At 41.8% G+C, this 17,921-nt stretch overlaps 1 protein-coding gene across 2 annotated transcripts in view; it reads left to right on the top strand.

The window, feature by feature from the left end:
• The window catches only part of LOC137434456 (uncharacterized), a 94,249-nt gene extending 76,533 nt beyond the window's left edge, over positions 1-17,716 (top strand). The window contains exons 3-6 of one of the 2 annotated variants that reach the window (XM_068127465.2): positions 2,982-4,497; positions 13,551-13,816; positions 13,908-14,630; positions 16,701-17,716. In XM_068127465.2, coding sequence (XP_067983566.2) covers positions 2,982-4,497; positions 13,551-13,816; positions 13,908-14,630; positions 16,701-16,705 — 2,510 coding nt within the window. In that variant the 3' untranslated portion in view covers positions 16,706-17,716. Of the gene's footprint in view, positions 1-2,981; positions 4,498-13,550; positions 13,817-13,907 lie in introns of both variants that reach the window. The other variant, XM_068127464.2, reaches the window with a different exon arrangement.
• The last annotated feature ends 205 nt before the right edge of the window (positions 17,717-17,921 follow it).

Here is a 17,921-nt window from a genome sequence, read left to right as displayed (position 1 = left end):
CAATTACAGGTGTCACTTGTGCAACTCTCCAATCGCAATCCTCCGAAGCTAAAGTGCCGAGAAACTGACGCTGATTTCCGGGAGCAGCTTGGCCCTCGCCGCCTTTCCCGCTCTGGTGGTACGGGTCACGTGGGGTCAGGCTGCCATCGTTCCCCTCGTCGTGCTTCCTTGCTTCACCCCTCAGCCATCACAAACACTGTAGCTTACACAAGGACAGACGGCCCTTTGTTCACTGTGCAGAAAGTGCCCGCACAACTCACCACATTTTGAAGGAAGTTTGGGAATTGAACGGCTTCTTGGCTTGTCGTTTCTAATGCACTTTTACACATCACGTAGGAGGCGGTGTATAGGTAACAAAGTAAAATGTGTGTTCTCGCACTTACCTGGATCTCCGCCAGGAAAACATCGGTTTTGACAAATGCTAATTATTTAATTTGTGTTTAGCAAAGGCTGAAGCAATTTAACTTGATACATGTCCCGCCATTTTACGTGTTCGTTAGCGTTTCATCTAAACAAATAATAAGACGATGACGTCACCACGTCGTGTGCATTTCATTCATCGCTCCTTAAATTTCTATCAGTCGCAGCTTTTTATGTTGAAACTCCCAACGGGCGAGGAGTTTCTGCTTTAACTATTAAAATAGGGTATGTGGAGATAGATTTCAATAAAGCCTCGTATCTGGGAAACGAGGTCTCGACCTGATTTCATAACACTAACAGACAGTACAGACAAGATGATTACATAGGACAGGCAGACAAGGGGTACATACAAGAATACATAGGACAGGCAGACAAGGAGTACGGACAAGAATACATAGAACAGGCAGACAAGGAGTACGGACAAGAATACATAGAACAGGCAGACAAGGGGTACATACAAGAATACATAGGACAGGCAGACAAGGGGTACATACAAGAATACATAGGACAGGCAGACAAGGGGTACATACAAGAATACATAGGACAGGCAGACAAGGAGTACGGACAAGAATACATAGAACAGGCAGACAAGGAGTACGGACAAGAATACATAGGACAGGCAGACAAGGAGTACGGACAAGAATACATAGAACAGGCAGACAAGGAGTACGGACAAGAATACATAGAACAGGCAGACAAGGGGTACATACAAGAATACATAGGACAGGCAGACAAGGAGTACAGACAAGAATACATAGAACAGGCAGACAAGGGGTACAGGCAGGAATACATAGAACAGGCAGACAAGGGTTAGCCTACAGACAACAATGCATCGGACAGGCAACAAGGGGTATAGTACAGACACGAAAACATAGGACAGGCAGACATGGGTTACAGGACAAGAACACATAGTACAGGCAAAAGAAAGGGAGTACAGAAAAGCATGCATAGGACAGGCAGACAAGGGGTACAGACAAGATTACATGGGAGAGGCACACAAGGGGTACATACAAGCATACATAGGGCAGGCAGACAAGGTTACGGACAAGCGGGCATAGAGCAGGCAGACAAGGGGTACAGACAAGAATACATAGGACAGGCAGACAAGGAGTACAGACAATAATACATAGAACAGGCTAAAGAAAGGGGTACAGAAAAGCATGCATAGGACAGGCAGACAAGGGGTACAGACAAGCATGGTGAGGATAGGCAGACAAGGGGTACAGACAAGATTACATGGGAGAGGCACACAAGGGGTACAGACAAGCACGCATAGGACAGGCAGACAAGGTTACGGACAGGCGGGCATCGAGCAGGCAGACAAGGGGTACAGACAAGCATGCGTGGGACAGGCAGACAAGGGGTACAGACAAGCATGTATAGGACAGGCAGACAAGGGGTACAGACATGCATGCATGGGACAGGCAGACAAGGGGTACAGACAAGCACGCATAAGACAGGCAGACAAGGGGTACAGACAAGCACGCACAGGACAGGCAGACAAGGGGTACAGACATGCATGCATAGGACAGGCAGACAAGGGGTACAGACAAGCACGCATAAGACAGGCAGACAAGGGGTACAGACAAGCACGCATAGGACAGGCAGACAAGGGGTACAGACATGCATACATCCAATTGTCCTGAAATTTTAATTTACCATTTGAGTTCGTCATAAATTTTTCAATAAAGTTTTATTATGAGAATATGGAGAAGGCAAATTAATAATTTGGTCAAAAGGTCAAAGGTCAGCGTCACATAAAATCGTCAATTTTCATCCGATTAACCTGAAATTTAAAGAATTTGCATCGTTGGTCACTGAATTGGTTTACTAATCAAAACAAAAGGTAGGAGTCGATATATATATATATATTTTTTAGATGTAAAGCTCCAAGGTCAAGGCTGCGTAAAATCATCAATTTTCATTTTGTATTTTTAAAACTGTTTTCGTTATTTTGAGCATACGGAAGAAGAAGAAGCAGAGGAAGCAGAAGAAGAAGAAGTAGGCATCTGAATACAAACGGACATGGACGGGCTTTGCATTTTCAGATGCTTTCTAGTTTTTGTTTTGATTCGTCGGAGCATAACAGGTGTATGTGTGCACGTGTCATTGTGAATCCAGGTTGCAGGTATAACGCAAGTTATAACTTTCTGATAGCATCGTTTCATTTGGTACATAAGTCCCAAATCTTTCTCTGTCACCACCTTTTAACTTTTCGAAGTTTACTTAACTTTCCAACGTGTTCACTCATTCCCCACATACGTCTGCCCCTGTCTGCACCATGTCTGTTTGTTACCTTTCACTCCATCAGGAAGTTAACCTTACATACTCTGTCATTCAACTCTTCCGCAGGGCTAGATAATGTATGAGCAAAAATGGAATGATTTGTTGATGTGTTATGTATAAAGTGTTTGCATCATGGTTCTTTGAATGCAATCCAATTGAAACATTGACCCCTGTGTAAAGTTAACAAACATGGCTGCAATATGTGACAACTGTGTGTATTTGTGTACCTAGTCTGGTGTTGAGATGCCTTTTGTTTTTCCTTCTCACTTTTGCAGATTCAGGAGTAAGTGTACAAGATGGACCCATCCCCTGCTTTGAGGGTCACGGCTCCACCAAAGTATCACTGCACAGCTTTAAGGAAGCCAAATCCTACCCTCAATCATCTGCCAATGCCTTGAAAATCCAGGCACTTATTCACCCACCTCCTTCGTCTCAGGTTTTTCACAACACGCCATTGCCTTCAATGATCTCGCATTGTCCGTCTCCATCTCAAAGCGTCACCACCACGGAGGCGCAGGTCTACAACTGCGCTTCACAAACCTTCCAGGAGTGTTACCTGCCTTTACCCTTTAAGGAACCGTGTCGTTCTTTTGGTCCGTGCGCCCATGACTGCAAAAGCTTTTCAACCAATCCGTCTCCTGCCTGCCAGTTGCTCGAACGACCTCCAGATGAGGAGGCTCAAGAGTGGACACAGGAGTGGCCATGTGTCAAGGGCTCCCTTTGTGCCGTTCCCTGTTCTTGTGACGCGGCGGACTGTTTGACCGGGGCCCTGAAACATGGATTCGCCCCGCAGCAATTCACCACTGTCCAGAAATGCCCCATTTGCCATCACCAACTCTGGCCTCCTGCTACAATTGACCTGCGTTCCGAGGGCACTTCCGGTGATCACACAGTTGGCCATTGTCCATCTCACACCCGCTCATTGCGCACTGCCATGAACCGCAGCCATTCGCCAACATTTTATCCGATAAACAATCTTCCAGGCTGTTGCAGCTGGACCGATCATGACTGGCAAATGTGTTCGTGTAGCCAACCGATTTCTCTGTGCCACAACGGTCCATCACCAACCAAGCCAACGTACTGTCCGACGTCGACATCACCTACACCACGGTCGGACAGCCAGAGATTTCCATCTGCACCACATGCAAATTCCAGGAAGCAGAGTACAATGCAGCTTCCTGATGAGGATGCTGAAATCACAGACCAATTAGAAGGAAACATGAGCGAGGCACAGAAAGGCCCAGCAGGGTGTGTGGCTAGAGCATCTTTAAAGCAGAAGTCTTCAAGGCCAAAGAGTGTGACCTTGAGTTCCCGGAGAGTGCAAACAGAAGCTTGTTTGTGCCAGCCACTGCGCACACCCGTATCGCAAGCGGTCCCTACTGCCGCAAACTCAAACGCTTGTGGCTGTGTCTCTGCAATGAAATATTACTACAAGGCCTCTTGCTGGGACTTCCACAGCACACAGCGGAGTCTCATCTCAAAAGGGAAGTTAAAAAGTCACCATCATTGCTCCCCTTTTAGTATCCCCATAACAAGGCTGCAGCCTCATATCTACCCAGACCTTGGCCCTAATCTTATATGCATGGCCTCTTCCTCAGTCGGCCTGACCTTGCCACATGCCACAGAAGCACCGAATGGGAAAAGGAAGATTTTTCCGTGGCCAAGATTTCGCGACAGCACTGTGCTGCACATTCTGAGGTTCCTGCCGGCCGACAGCCGGGCCCGGTGTGCCCGGGTGTGCCACCAATGGTATCATCTCGCCTGGGATCCGAGAATATGGCGCAATGTATGGTGAGATCTCTCCTTAAGGTTGTGAATGCGAAGTACATCTATAAGTTATGTACAATTAGAATGTCAATACATCGATAAATTATGTACAATTAGAATGTCAATACATCTATAAATTATGAACAATTAGAATGTGAATACGTCTATAAAGTATGTACAATTAGAATGTGAGTACGTCTAGAAAGTATGTACAATTAGAATGCGAGTAAGTCTATAAAGTATGTACAATTAGAATGCAAGTACATCTATAAAGTATATACAATTAGAATGCGAGTATGTCTATAAAGTATGTACAATTAGAATGCGAGTAAGTCTATAAAGTATGTACAATTAGAATGTGTGTATATCTATAAAGTATGTACAATGAGAATTTGAGTACATCTCTAAAGTATGTACACTTAGAATGCGAGTATGTCTATAAAGTATGTACAATTAGAATGTGAGTACGTCTATAAAGTATGTACAATTAGAATGTGAGTACATCTATAAAGTATGTACATTTAGAATGTGAGTACGTCTATAAAGTATGTACAATTAGAATGTGAGTACGTCTATAAAGTATGTACAATTAGAATGTGAGTACGTCTATAAAGTATGTACAATTAGAATGTGAGTACGTCTATAAAGTATGTACAATTAGAATGCGAGTACGTCTATAAAGTATGTACAATTAGAATGCGAGTACGTCTATAAAGTATGTGCCATTAGAATGTGAGTACGTCTATAAAGTTTGTACTGTTAGAATGTGAGTACGTCTATAAAGTATGTGCAATTAGAATGTGAGTATGTCTATAAAGTATGTGCAATTAGAATGCGAGTATGTCTATAAAGTATGTGCAATTAGAATGCGAGTATGTCTATAAAGTATGTACAATTAGAATGCGAGTATGTCTATAAAGTATGTGCAATTAGAATGCGAGTATGTCTATAAAGTATGTGCAATTAGAATGTGAGTATGTCTATAAAGTATGTGCAATTAGAATGCGAGTATGTCTATAAAGTATGTACAATTAGAATGCGAGTGTGTCTATAAAGTATGTGCAATTAGAATGCGAGTATGTCTATAAAGTATGTACAATTAGAATGCGAGTGTGTCTATAAAGTATGTGCAATTAGAATGCGAGTATGTCTATAAAGTATGTACAATTAGAATGCGAGTATGTCTATAAAGTATGTGCAATTAGAATGCGAGTATGTCTATAAAGTATGTACAATTAGAATGCGAGTATATCTATAAAATATGTACAATTAGAATGCGAGTATGTCTATAAAGTTTGTACTGTTAGAATGTGAATATGTCTATAAAGTATGTACAATTAGAATGCGAGTATGTCTATAAAGTATGTGCAATTAGAATGCGAGTATGTCTATAAAGTATGTGCAATTAGAATGCGAGTATGTCTATAAAGTATGTACAATGAGAATTTGAGTACATCTATAAAGTATGTGCAATTAGAATGCGAGTATGTCTATAAAGTATGTACAATGAGAATTTGAGTACATCTATACAGTATGTGCAATTAGAATGTGAGTATGTCTATAAAGTATGTACAATTAGAATGTGAGTACGTCTAGAAAGTATGTACAATTAGAATGCGAGTAAGTCTATAAAGTATGTACAATTAGAATGCAAGTACATCTATAAAGTATATACAATTAGAATGCGAGTATGTCTATAAAGTATGTACAATTAGAATGCGAGTAAGTCTATAAAGTATGTACAATTAGAATGTGTGTATATCTATAAAGTATGTACAATGAGAATTTGAGTACATCTCTAAAGTATGTACACTTAGAATGCGAGTATGTCTATAAAGTATGTACAATTAGAATGTGAGTACGTCTATAAAGTATGTACAATTAGAATGTGAGTACATCTATAAAGTATGTACATTTAGAATGTGAGTACGTCTATAAAGTATGTACAATTAGAATGTGAGTACGTCTATAAAGTATGTACAATTAGAATGTGAGTACGTCTATAAAGTATGTACAATTAGAATGTGAGTACGTCTATAAAGTATGTACAATTAGAATGCGAGTACGTCTATAAAGTATGTACAATTAGAATGCGAGTACGTCTATAAAGTATGTGCCATTAGAATGTGAGTACGTCTATAAAGTTTGTACTGTTAGAATGTGAGTACGTCTATAAAGTATGTGCAATTAGAATGTGAGTATGTCTATAAAGTATGTGCAATTAGAATGCGAGTATGTCTATAAAGTATGTGCAATTAGAATGCGAGTATGTCTATAAAGTATGTACAATTAGAATGCGAGTATGTCTATAAAGTATGTGCAATTAGAATGCGAGTATGTCTATAAAGTATGTGCAATTAGAATGTGAGTATGTCTATAAAGTATGTGCAATTAGAATGCGAGTATGTCTATAAAGTATGTACAATTAGAATGCGAGTGTGTCTATAAAGTATGTGCAATTAGAATGCGAGTATGTCTATAAAGTATGTACAATTAGAATGCGAGTGTGTCTATAAAGTATGTGCAATTAGAATGCGAGTATGTCTATAAAGTATGTACAATTAGAATGCGAGTATGTCTATAAAGTATGTGCAATTAGAATGCGAGTATGTCTATAAAGTATGTACAATTAGAATGCGAGTATATCTATAAAATATGTACAATTAGAATGCGAGTATGTCTATAAAGTTTGTACTGTTAGAATGTGAATATGTCTATAAAGTATGTACAATTAGAATGCGAGTATGTCTATAAAGTATGTGCAATTAGAATGCGAGTATGTCTATAAAGTATGTGCAATTAGAATGCGAGTATGTCTATAAAGTATGTACAATGAGAATTTGAGTACATCTATAAAGTATGTGCAATTAGAATGCGAGTATGTCTATAAAGTATGTACAATGAGAATTTGAGTACATCTATACAGTATGTGCAATTAGAATGTGAGTATGTCTATAAAGTATGTACAATGAGAATTTGAGTACATCTATAAAGTATGTACAATGAGAATTTGAGTACATCTATAAAGTATGTACAATGAGAATTTGAGTACATCTATAAAGTATGTACAATGAGAATTTGAGTACATCTATAAAGTATGTGCAATTAGAATGTGAGTATGTCTATAAAGTATGTACAATGAGAATTTGAGTACATCTATAAAGTATGTACAATTGGAATGTGAGTATGTCTAATGTGACAGAACCCCTGCAATTCACTAGTCATTATTTAATGTACAGTTTTTAGTCATTAATACTTAATGACAGGTAATGTATTGTCTATGTAGAAGCATGTTACTATATGTCACCAGGATAATCAGAAAAGCTAAATATTTTTGTTCAATCTCCATGTAAAAGGTCGTTTGGTGTTATATGCTATATAGATGTACGTGTACTTCTAATGCAACGAAGAACAGCAGTTCTGTCGTTATTATATTCAATTATATTATCAGGTCTCAAAAGGTTAATATCGGCATCTTTTTATTTATTTTTATTAATTTAGGCTACCGTTCAAAAGTTGTGCCAGCAGGGGTGACGCATCATGGAGCATCTCAACCTTCAGCAACAACATCCTGTCCCTCCCTTCTTTAATCGCATGAATATGAAATACCTGGTCATATCTTTATGAAAAAGAGCACCTGCCTTTGGGTCAGCACCATGGCCCTGTATAAATCATTCACAAAACGTTTTGTTTAATTTGGATTTTGTGTTTGCTTTAACTGTAATGTTTAAATACACATACGTGCATTTATTGAGGATAGTCGGGGGAAAAAAGGAAAGTAAGTTGGTGGAGGTAGACAATTCGCATCAAGAGACGTCTACATACAATTTACCATGGCCAAAGTAACAATTGTACAAATTAAAATAAAATCATTTTATTTGGTGTGACAACCATAGCATTAGCTGCAGCTTTTCTCAAGGTCAATTTGAGCAATGCCACGTGTCTTTGTCCTGCCAAACTTCGACTTTGACGGATGCGCAGCAGGTGGTCCCCCAATAGGGAAAAGTCTTTTCTAAAAGTCGAAATGATAGTCTGTGAAGCTGAAGATACAATTAATATCTGAATTATTATCAAATTTTTGTTTCTTCTTTCAGACACTTTATCTACAGGTGAATAAGTGACTCAAATGCACTTTCCTTTGATTCCAGGCAAAAAGTGTCTCCTTCGGTGGATTGAAAAGTGTGCATTGCAAAACCTTTTAAACAACTAGGGGGCCCTTTGGTCCATTGGACCAAATTTAGAATTGGTCTTCACAGCCTTGCACCATACCTGCCTGCCGGACTCGGGGGTCTTTTGGATCTTCGGAGTCTTTTGGGTGCTCGGGGACTTTTGGATATTTTGGGGGTTTCAGAGTATTTTTGGTCCTCTTGGTGTTTTGGGTCCTCTGGGTCTTTTTGGGTCGTTGGGGACTTTTGGGTCTTATAGGTCTTTTGGGTTTTGGTGTCTTCATGGTATTTTAGGTCTTCTGGGTACTTTCGGTCTTTTGAGTCCTTGGGGACTTTTGGGTCATCTGGGTCTTTTGGGTCCTTGGGGACTTTTGGGTCCTCAGGAACTTTTGGGTCTTCTGGGTTTTTGGGTCCTCTAGGTTTTTAGGTGTCTTCAGGGTCTTAATAATCTTAGGGGTCTTAAAGGGTCTTAAATTATTGAATGGGTCTCAGTAGTCCAAAAAGTTAAAAGGTGCATTTCAATAGTACGTAATTATTTAATAGACATATGAAATAAATAGACATAAAAGGTATGACACACACACACACACACACACACACACACACACACACACACACACACACACACACACACACACACACACACACACACACACACACACACACACACACACACACACCTCGTCCATTTATCGTAGATAAATTCGAAAAACTAAAGCGTTCATAGAATACCTCACCCACGTAGTCTTGTGAAAAATTACATGGGGACGGTCTTTTCAACTCATTTTTTACGTTTCCGAGCACAATCTATATTAGCTTTGTTCATTAACTTTACAGTTGCGATGGTAACCATATGATGCTCGGCGCCGCCATATTTGTCTGAATGCTGAATCTCAGAGTTATTCTTCCCTCGGGACATGATACGGCATGAATATTTTGTCCAAGTACTGCTAAACGGAAGGCGTCTGAACGTGCCAAGAAGGCGATTTGTGTTCTAGAGTGTTTAAATAGATAATTCAATTTAAATAAAATGAAGGTTTTAGAGATTGGAGAAAAAAATAAACACTTTTTCAGAAATTTACCACCGTTGATGCAGCATCTTGTACACCGCAATATTTGGTGTAGTTTGTGTCCATTATGTCGTCACTAAAAACAATAAATTCCCTGTTTGCAATAATTTTCGATATTGTTTGACTGCCAGACACGTACCCTACCTACTCCACGATGCGCATGTGCGTAAATGTCTTGTGCGCACACTTTCCACTTCACACATGGAAAAGGAAAAAGGTCCGCACGTGCCAAAACTTACTGTGGATCAGTCGCGGGCGCTTGAGTTTATAAATTGAGATGGAAGGCAAAACCGGGTACGTGCTCCGGAGCATTATACAGGGCCACAGATGTCAAATGTACTCGAAAAACAAAAACTGTGCTCGCTCAAAGACCCACCGGGAACGGTAGTCGTGTTCTGCCTAGTCTGATTTAAATCGAACATTTGCTCTCAAACTAACACTGACAACCAGGAAGCAAGAGTATCTACCCCGAGCCAATTTGTCTGACATCCAGCGATAGGCCGATGGACAAAAACTGGGCCAAAGAAGGGAGCGCCAAATGGAAATTCCAACACAAACTTAATCACTCTGATCTTTCATCATTGTATTACTTGGAGAGGGAACTTTTTGGAAAACTATAAAGGAGACTGGAAAATGAGACAGAAAATGTTGCCTTATAAATTTTTTTACAGTGGTTTGAGACTCATTGAGGTGTTTTGTAGACGTGTCACATGCTGGATAGAAGACATTAGTAGACATCGGTGTACTTTTGCAGGAATTACATGGACATTAGTGCACATTTGGGCAAACATTTGGTTATATGGGATCTGAACTCGCATTTAATGCATGACTAGCCAGAGGTTCAACATGGGAACACGACGCAGTCATACCCGGCCATCTAACAGAGAAAAATCTGGAGGAAAACATTTAATTCGGCGGCGTAATGGTTTGGAGTTGCAGGAAAATTGAATGGTTGGAGGAAAAATCTGACTTTGTCAAAGTTTGGCAATACGCTGGTATAGGCCTATAATGGCCTGGATAGGCCTATTATGGCCTCCTGACTGTGTTGAAGTTCCTCATAAATGAACATGTTATATAATTAGAGCATGCTGGCTGATGATGCCGATCGTATGTTCAAAGTTGTGTTCTGCAAAGTCATGAGATTGTAAGGTTGTTCATTCTCCAATTCAGCACGGTTGGATGAACCTGCCCACACCAGCCATGGGTTTCCAACATGGCCACCGACATTTTTGTTTGGATGTTTCACATACCCTCACTTCAAACGGTGCTTCTTGGAGCATTATGACCGGTGGTTGAACGAACCCGCTACCCAGATGCAGCAGTGAGAAGCTCGCAACATGCCAGTGCTCCATGTAGCTTGGTTGAGATTACAAATCATTCAATCCACACTAACATTGCATTTACAAGGATTTACAAAGACCCTCAACGCAGGAGGACGCTGTTCGGCCCATCATGATCACGGCTCCGCAAACGTGACAATATCTAGATACCCTCTCAATCCCCCACTGCTTATACATACCTATCTAACTCGATTTTAAAACTATCCAGAGTACTTCATAATGTTTTCAACAAATAACAGTTTCCAAATACTTAGCCTATTCGGTATTTCTAAACAACCAGTTCATAGTTGAGCCCACGGAACTTCTGCGCAACAGACGGTATAATGGGTCAGCACGCACGGAAACAAAATGGTGGTCTTTAATAAAATAAAACACTTTTGGTTTCATCTGACCTTTCAAACTGTATTTTACATGAGCATGAACATGGAATTCACACATGTGAAGTAAAACGAAAATCGACTTGGAAGTGAAATGCCGCATGCGTATTTAATTAATTAGTCAGGTGGCCGGGTTAATTCCCCGAGAGATTTTTTTTACTTCCATCTTTTACAAGTTATTATGTACACATTCGAGGTGGGGAGCACTTTGTCAAGATAATACACACCTCCTTGGTATAAATATAGTCGTACTTGTGGTTAAGGTGTGTGTGAATCCGCTTTCAGCTGGTCATCCTCAAAATACTTGTAGCTTTCTCTTTCCTCTGCTGTTTCTAGAAATAACTGCATTTAGAACACAGTACTTCATTCAATAGTTTACGGCACCTACCTGAAGACGACATTGCTGTCAAATTGTACATCTCGCAAATCACCTTTATCTCCGGTTACCTGCAAATACACCAAGTCGCTCTATATATGCCCGATGCTGGTCTCTTGGAACTGCGCACTGCAGTAATCCACTTGTGCCACAGGGATCAACCATTCCCATAAAAAAACCCAAGAAAAATGCCTCAAAAATACCCCAAAAACCGGTCCCAAAATATTCATGCTTTATCGGATCCGATCAGTTGCTTTATAAATGATGTTGATAGAAATAAATAATCTATCTATCACAGAGGTTGCTTTAGATAAATGATGTTGATAGGTGGAAAGTGATCCGAGCCAGATACTACTGTATACCACGATCAAAACGGGAATGGGAAACGAGAACGGGTCGAAACGTGATTCTATACATGAACGGGTCAAAACGTTGCGCGAGATTTATTTGATGTGCTTAGGTGTTCATGCGATATGCACAAAAAGCACAACCTTGATTGCTCCCGAATAAAACTATTACTTCAGAGAAAGAATCCATTCAGGTCGGAAGGCCAAAAGCCTGAGGCATTCTCAAGGCCCATGATGGCTATCAGCTGGAACCTTTTGATATATATTTGATAATCCTTGCTTTACACTAAAGAGAAACCCGAAATGGAAGGCATAACGATTGTGAATACTGTATAATGCTTCCGCAGATGGCTTGGGCCAACCTGAGCAGGAAAATGGCGGCCGATGCCAGCTGTCCAGCCAATGGGTGTGAGGCAGTGCTTCGATGGTTCGCCCACCGATTTACTAATACATCCATAGTCCATCCAAACAATCAAAACCCACAGTTTGGCAATTTAGTATATAGATAGTAGGCTCCATCGATCACAACCATTGTCGACAACTATCAGGGATGCCTCTTCGTGTTGGTTGTACCCCCCAAACGCAAGACAGTGGCCAAATCTTCCTCATTCTTCCCTGCTGTCCGGATTTGTCAGTGCAGCGCGGTCGGTCACGGTCAGAATGAAATGAATATGAATGATCGTTTTAAGGCCATTTTGCCCTGCTGGAGCGGGGGTTAGCCTTGCGGGCCCCATGACAATCATGGATTCCTGTTTGAGGCAATGTTTTTATGGCCGGATGCCCTTCCTGACGCCAACCCTTGGTCATGCTCTTACAATGCGCAGGGATACGGTGTACCTATTCTAACCCGGGGTACACACCGTGATCATTCATCCCAGCAAGCTGGTACTCAATTTGCCGACCTCAGAAGGATGACAGGCTGAGTCAACTCCCCTGGCGTTAATTCAGCGATCGATCGGGATTCGAACCCAGGATCCTAGGATCCCAAGCTGGCACCCTAACCGCTAAGCCAACACCAGGTCAGAGTGCCAATAGATCCCCATGGACCGGCCCTTTCCCTCTTCTCTCTCTCCCATTCCCTGACTTAGTGTAGGTGGAAGTACGCCATCCTGGATGTGGGGGGATCTCTGGGTCGCTCCTGCGAGATCGATCGGCTGTCACCATGCTGCTTGCTTGTTCGAAAGAACTGTTCGGGGCTATACAACTACAACAACTACAACAACAACAACCATTGTCGATTAATTGTAGACAGAAATGTGATGTTGCTTTGCAGACATTGGGTGCTACCTTCACCTTCATTCCGTATATGCTAACCATAATGCAGTAATCTGTAGTTCAATATTGTATAATATTACCACAGCAATTCAGTGAAAAGGCTGAGTCTATTGTTCTGTTGTCCAGGTTTGGTGCAGCAGGTGTGGACGTGGACAGGGCATTGGCAGTAATTGCAGCCCACTTGAGTTGGGAAACACCACCTGTGTGCCTCACGATACAGAACCTGACTCTGGGAAAAACGCAGCACCTCAGCAATTGCGGCCTAGTCACATTGGCTCGATATTGCCCCGAACTGCGCCGCCTCGAATTACCTTCCTCTAACGGCATCACCAATCATGGTTTGGCACTTGTGCTGGCATGCTGCACCAGCTTGCAGCATCTCAACGTCTCAGGTAAGCAGTTGTTCCAATCTGAAAGCATATATTCTGATTATGATGTAAATATTATTGTTCCATTGTTTAACCTGTCTTTCCCCCTTTGAAGACTGCCCAGGCATTACCTACGTCAGCAGTACTTCTCCATCCACTGCTCACATGGCCCAAGGTTGCCACCTCTCCTTGTGCCATCTGGATATGTCTGGGTGTACCGGATTCACACTGGAATGCTTGCACGCCATAGCCTTGCACTGCCCCGCTTTATCTCACCTCTATCTCCGCCGCTGCACAGCCGTTACAGACAGTGGGCTGCGGATCCTTGCTCGCCATTGCCCTGCACTACGAGAAATCAGCATGTGCGACTGCCCGGCCATCACCGACGTCGGCATCTGGGAACTTGCCCAGATCCTCCGGGTCGGCCTTCGCTACCTCAGCGTTGCTCACTGCGGTCGCCTGACTGACGCTGCACTGTACCATCTCGCCAATTACTGTCCGGGCCTGCGCTATCTCAATGTCCGTGGTCTACCTTCCCTCACCGACATCGGGCTGGCCGCATTGTCTCGCGGGTGCCCACGCTTGCGGAGCCTTGACGTTGGCCACTGCGCCAGGCTCGGTGATGCGGGTTTCGAGGCTTTAGCCGAGGGCTGTCCGGCCCTGCGTCGGTTGGGGTTGCGCGGATGCCACCACGTAACTTCCCGGGGCTTGCGTGCCATCACCACTGGATGCCCAGAGCTACGCCTGCTCAGCTTGCAGGGTTGTCTCATCCCAGCGGAATGGCTAAACTCCGTGAGGCAGCAATGCAGACACTGCATTATCGAGCATACCAATGCAGGTAGTGTGTGGGACTTGACTGCAGATGAGCAGTTGCTTTGAAGGAAAAATTATCTGTCCCAGAATGGATGGAAATTGTACTTTTTTGTTCTTTCACGATGAGCAGTCACAAGACCAGTGAAACTAGTTCCCCATTTTCATTTCAATGTCCTGGGTGCACGACTGGACCAACATGACTAACAAGTCCTTGTGTAGAAAAGTTTGATGCTTTTTCTAGCTTCTTGTTGGCTGACAGAATAGGTAACACTCACATATGTGTCTGGTTAATCACAAAATAGGACTACGACTGGTCATGCATCATAGAGTACATCAACCTTTCTAAGAGGATGCTGGACCGGCTGTCTTGCCTGATAGCATTTCCTAGAGGGCATTAAAGATCCCATATTGATGCCATTTGTAAAGATGAGGTCAATGTGTGCCAGGACCCTCTCAAATTGCCTTTCACTACAGTCCAAGGATACAAAAGAGATCTCTCAAAAAACAACTACTGATGGCTCAACGAAGTTAGCAAGCTCAGTGTTTCAAGCTTGAGCTTGCATTTCTGTCTTCAGGCTGCAGCAGAAAGACAAAATCAGCTTACAGTGTGGAGCTTACAGGCAACCCGTAGGCCGCTTGGGCGCCTCGTATAGAATGTCAGGCCTTCTCGCTCGATGGAGCCTCTGTGGAAATTGTTCAACAAAGTGAGTCATCAAGTTGCTGTCACTCTTAATAGACCATAAAGAAAAAAGGAACCAAATAAGTGGTGATCGCTTGTGGTTTGGGTCTTATTAATATCCTCTGGAGTCTTATCAAGTTGCAGACCATGGTGCTTGCTGCTGAAGGAAGCTTGACATTGTCAGCCAATGCCACACCATCCTTCCCAAAGTCCCTGACCTCAAAGTGACCTTTCAACCGGAGTTTGTGCCTCTCACGAATCATTGAGCTAATTACATCTTCGTCTCATTAATAATTGAATTTCCTACTTTAGGTCCTCGTGCATCTAAATTCTAAAACGTGTGATCAAATTAATTATATAAAAGTCACGTGGTGTTTATTTGTAGCAATGCAAAAGTGTTCATTTCTTCAGAGGATGGAAGAAGTTGATTGGTTTTGGAGCAGGAGGGCCCAAAGTTCACAAAGTAAAAGAACCTTCGCCACAGTGTGCGCCTCCGACAGTCTCCGGAGAGTGGAGTAGAGGTGGTTTAAAATTCCACCTTCAAAGACATCCGCACTCTTTTTTTTGGGCTTCTCCAACTTATGGCCAAGTGCTGGGAGGGCGACATGGAGGGACAGCTGATTCAACCCGGTCCCACCGCCATTGATATCCGTGCCCGATGAACAGGGGTCTCAGCCAGCTGTAATTGGATATCAGGAGCTTTTTATTATCAGGAAAGTTGACCTCACGATTTTTCTCTCCCTTTCAAGATCTCAAAGCCCTTGAGACCTAATTGTAACTTCTGCGGAAATGACCAAAAATCAAACCCAGATTACCAGACTGAACAGTCCACGACTGCTCCGCTGTATGGTTGTTAGACCTATCAATGTACTAAAAGGTTTTGTCATAAATAGGTTTGATGGTGCCAGTTTGAATTTCCATCAAATTAAAATCAAATCAAATAATCTGATGGTTAAACATATTCTAGTAAGTCAGGAATGCAGTTTTAATGCCTTTTAGGATATACGAGTATATATATATATATATGTGTGTGTATATATATGTATATTTGACATAGAAGAACATTATGACTTTTGGTTTGTGGATTTGGTTGGCTCAAAAACAGAAGCTGGTGTTCCCAAAGCTGAACTTGAAAAATATTGCACAGGTTGTGTTTATAAACTTCTCAGGATGCTGTGAATTCGAATTTTAAATGTTTGAATCTGCAAGTACACCGGTAACATAGTTTAGGTTAATTTGCATACCCATCTCGACACCAAGGCATCAAATCGATTGAAGGTCTTCAATAGATTAGCTCTATATCAAGTGAATTCATATTTGACTGAGATTCAGTTATGACTTCATCACTAAAGCACATTCATACTGCTGATGCAGTGCCCCCCCCCCCCCAATCCCTCAACCCCCATAACCCCGTAGATTAGTGCAGAAATCGACTTCCAAAAGAAGAAGAAGAAGAAGAAGCGTGGGATTTTTTCATATGTCCAGGGTTCTGACACATCATAGCACCGACTTTTCATGTAAAACGCATACCTCAGCCATTCGCCTACTGCAGTGCACTGATTTTACATTGAGACTTAATGCGTTATCAACAATCAAGTTTTGATCTCACTACTTTTGACCTCCCACCCCCCCCCCCCCCCCACCCCATTCTCATGCCTCATCCCCCCAAGCCCTCTCTCCCTCTCACAGATCTCCCGGTGTCCCTGCTCTCAAATGTTGTACTTGTGCGCTTCCCTCTCTCTCCCCATCTTGTCTCCCGCTCCCTTTATCTTGTGTTTTATTTGTCAGTTTGTCTTTTTGGGATTGATGTATGTTCTTACATGAGCCTCGATCTTGTATACAAAAACAAAAAAATAAAAGGTTATTAAACTGAGAGGAAGTTACAGTTAAGCTCTCTACATCTTTCAAGACACCAAAGTATAGTAATTTGTACACTTTTTCCCAAAGTTTATAACACGTCTACCTTTTACAATTCTTTATGGAATCAGGAACACTCATGTGTAATGGACACACTTGATATTGATATACATGTTAGTGTATGAAGGACCGAACTGTTTACATAATGTGCATTTTTTTGGAAGCCAAAAACTTTTTTTCTTAATGGAGAAATTTCCTCCAAAGGTGCAGCTCTGCCGGTAATATAAGAAGTTTGAAAACAGTTTCCATCGGATAATCTTTTTTTTGAAAATGGATTTCACAATTCCATCCCGACAGTGGAAAGGAATTGGCTGTACGATATGAAAGTTACGCAAGTAAATACTAAAGTTGTATAAATGTTATTAGACTCACTGAAGCGTTCTTGTATCGCAGTTTGAAATTAATTTACCGGAAGCATTTATGTGTCCAATTCGAAATGTAATTCTTACTTTTCATCGTGGTACTCTAATGTTTGTTTTCTTTAATTAAAATCGACGTTTCTTCTTGTGCTATAATTTGTTTGGTGATCATGAGGTGTTACTTTTCATGATGACATTCTTTTCTTTGTATTTTGTGATTTTTTTTTCTTTAAGTGCACAATGACCTCACAATGCTGTACCGAATACCCCGTGGACTTCCTTGCCAAATTGGATGTGCGTCCTTAATAGGAATACATTCACTTTGTGAAATACAATCTCCAGGTTGACAGCTGCGTGTTCT

The sequence above is a fragment of the Myxine glutinosa genome, chromosome 10, assembly GCF_964187855.1.
Source record: "Myxine glutinosa chromosome 10, kmMyxGlut1.1, whole genome shotgun sequence".
NCBI classification, from domain to species: domain Eukaryota; kingdom Metazoa; phylum Chordata; class Myxini; order Myxiniformes; family Myxinidae; genus Myxine; species Myxine glutinosa.
This window is presented reverse-complemented; position numbering and strand designations above follow the sequence as displayed.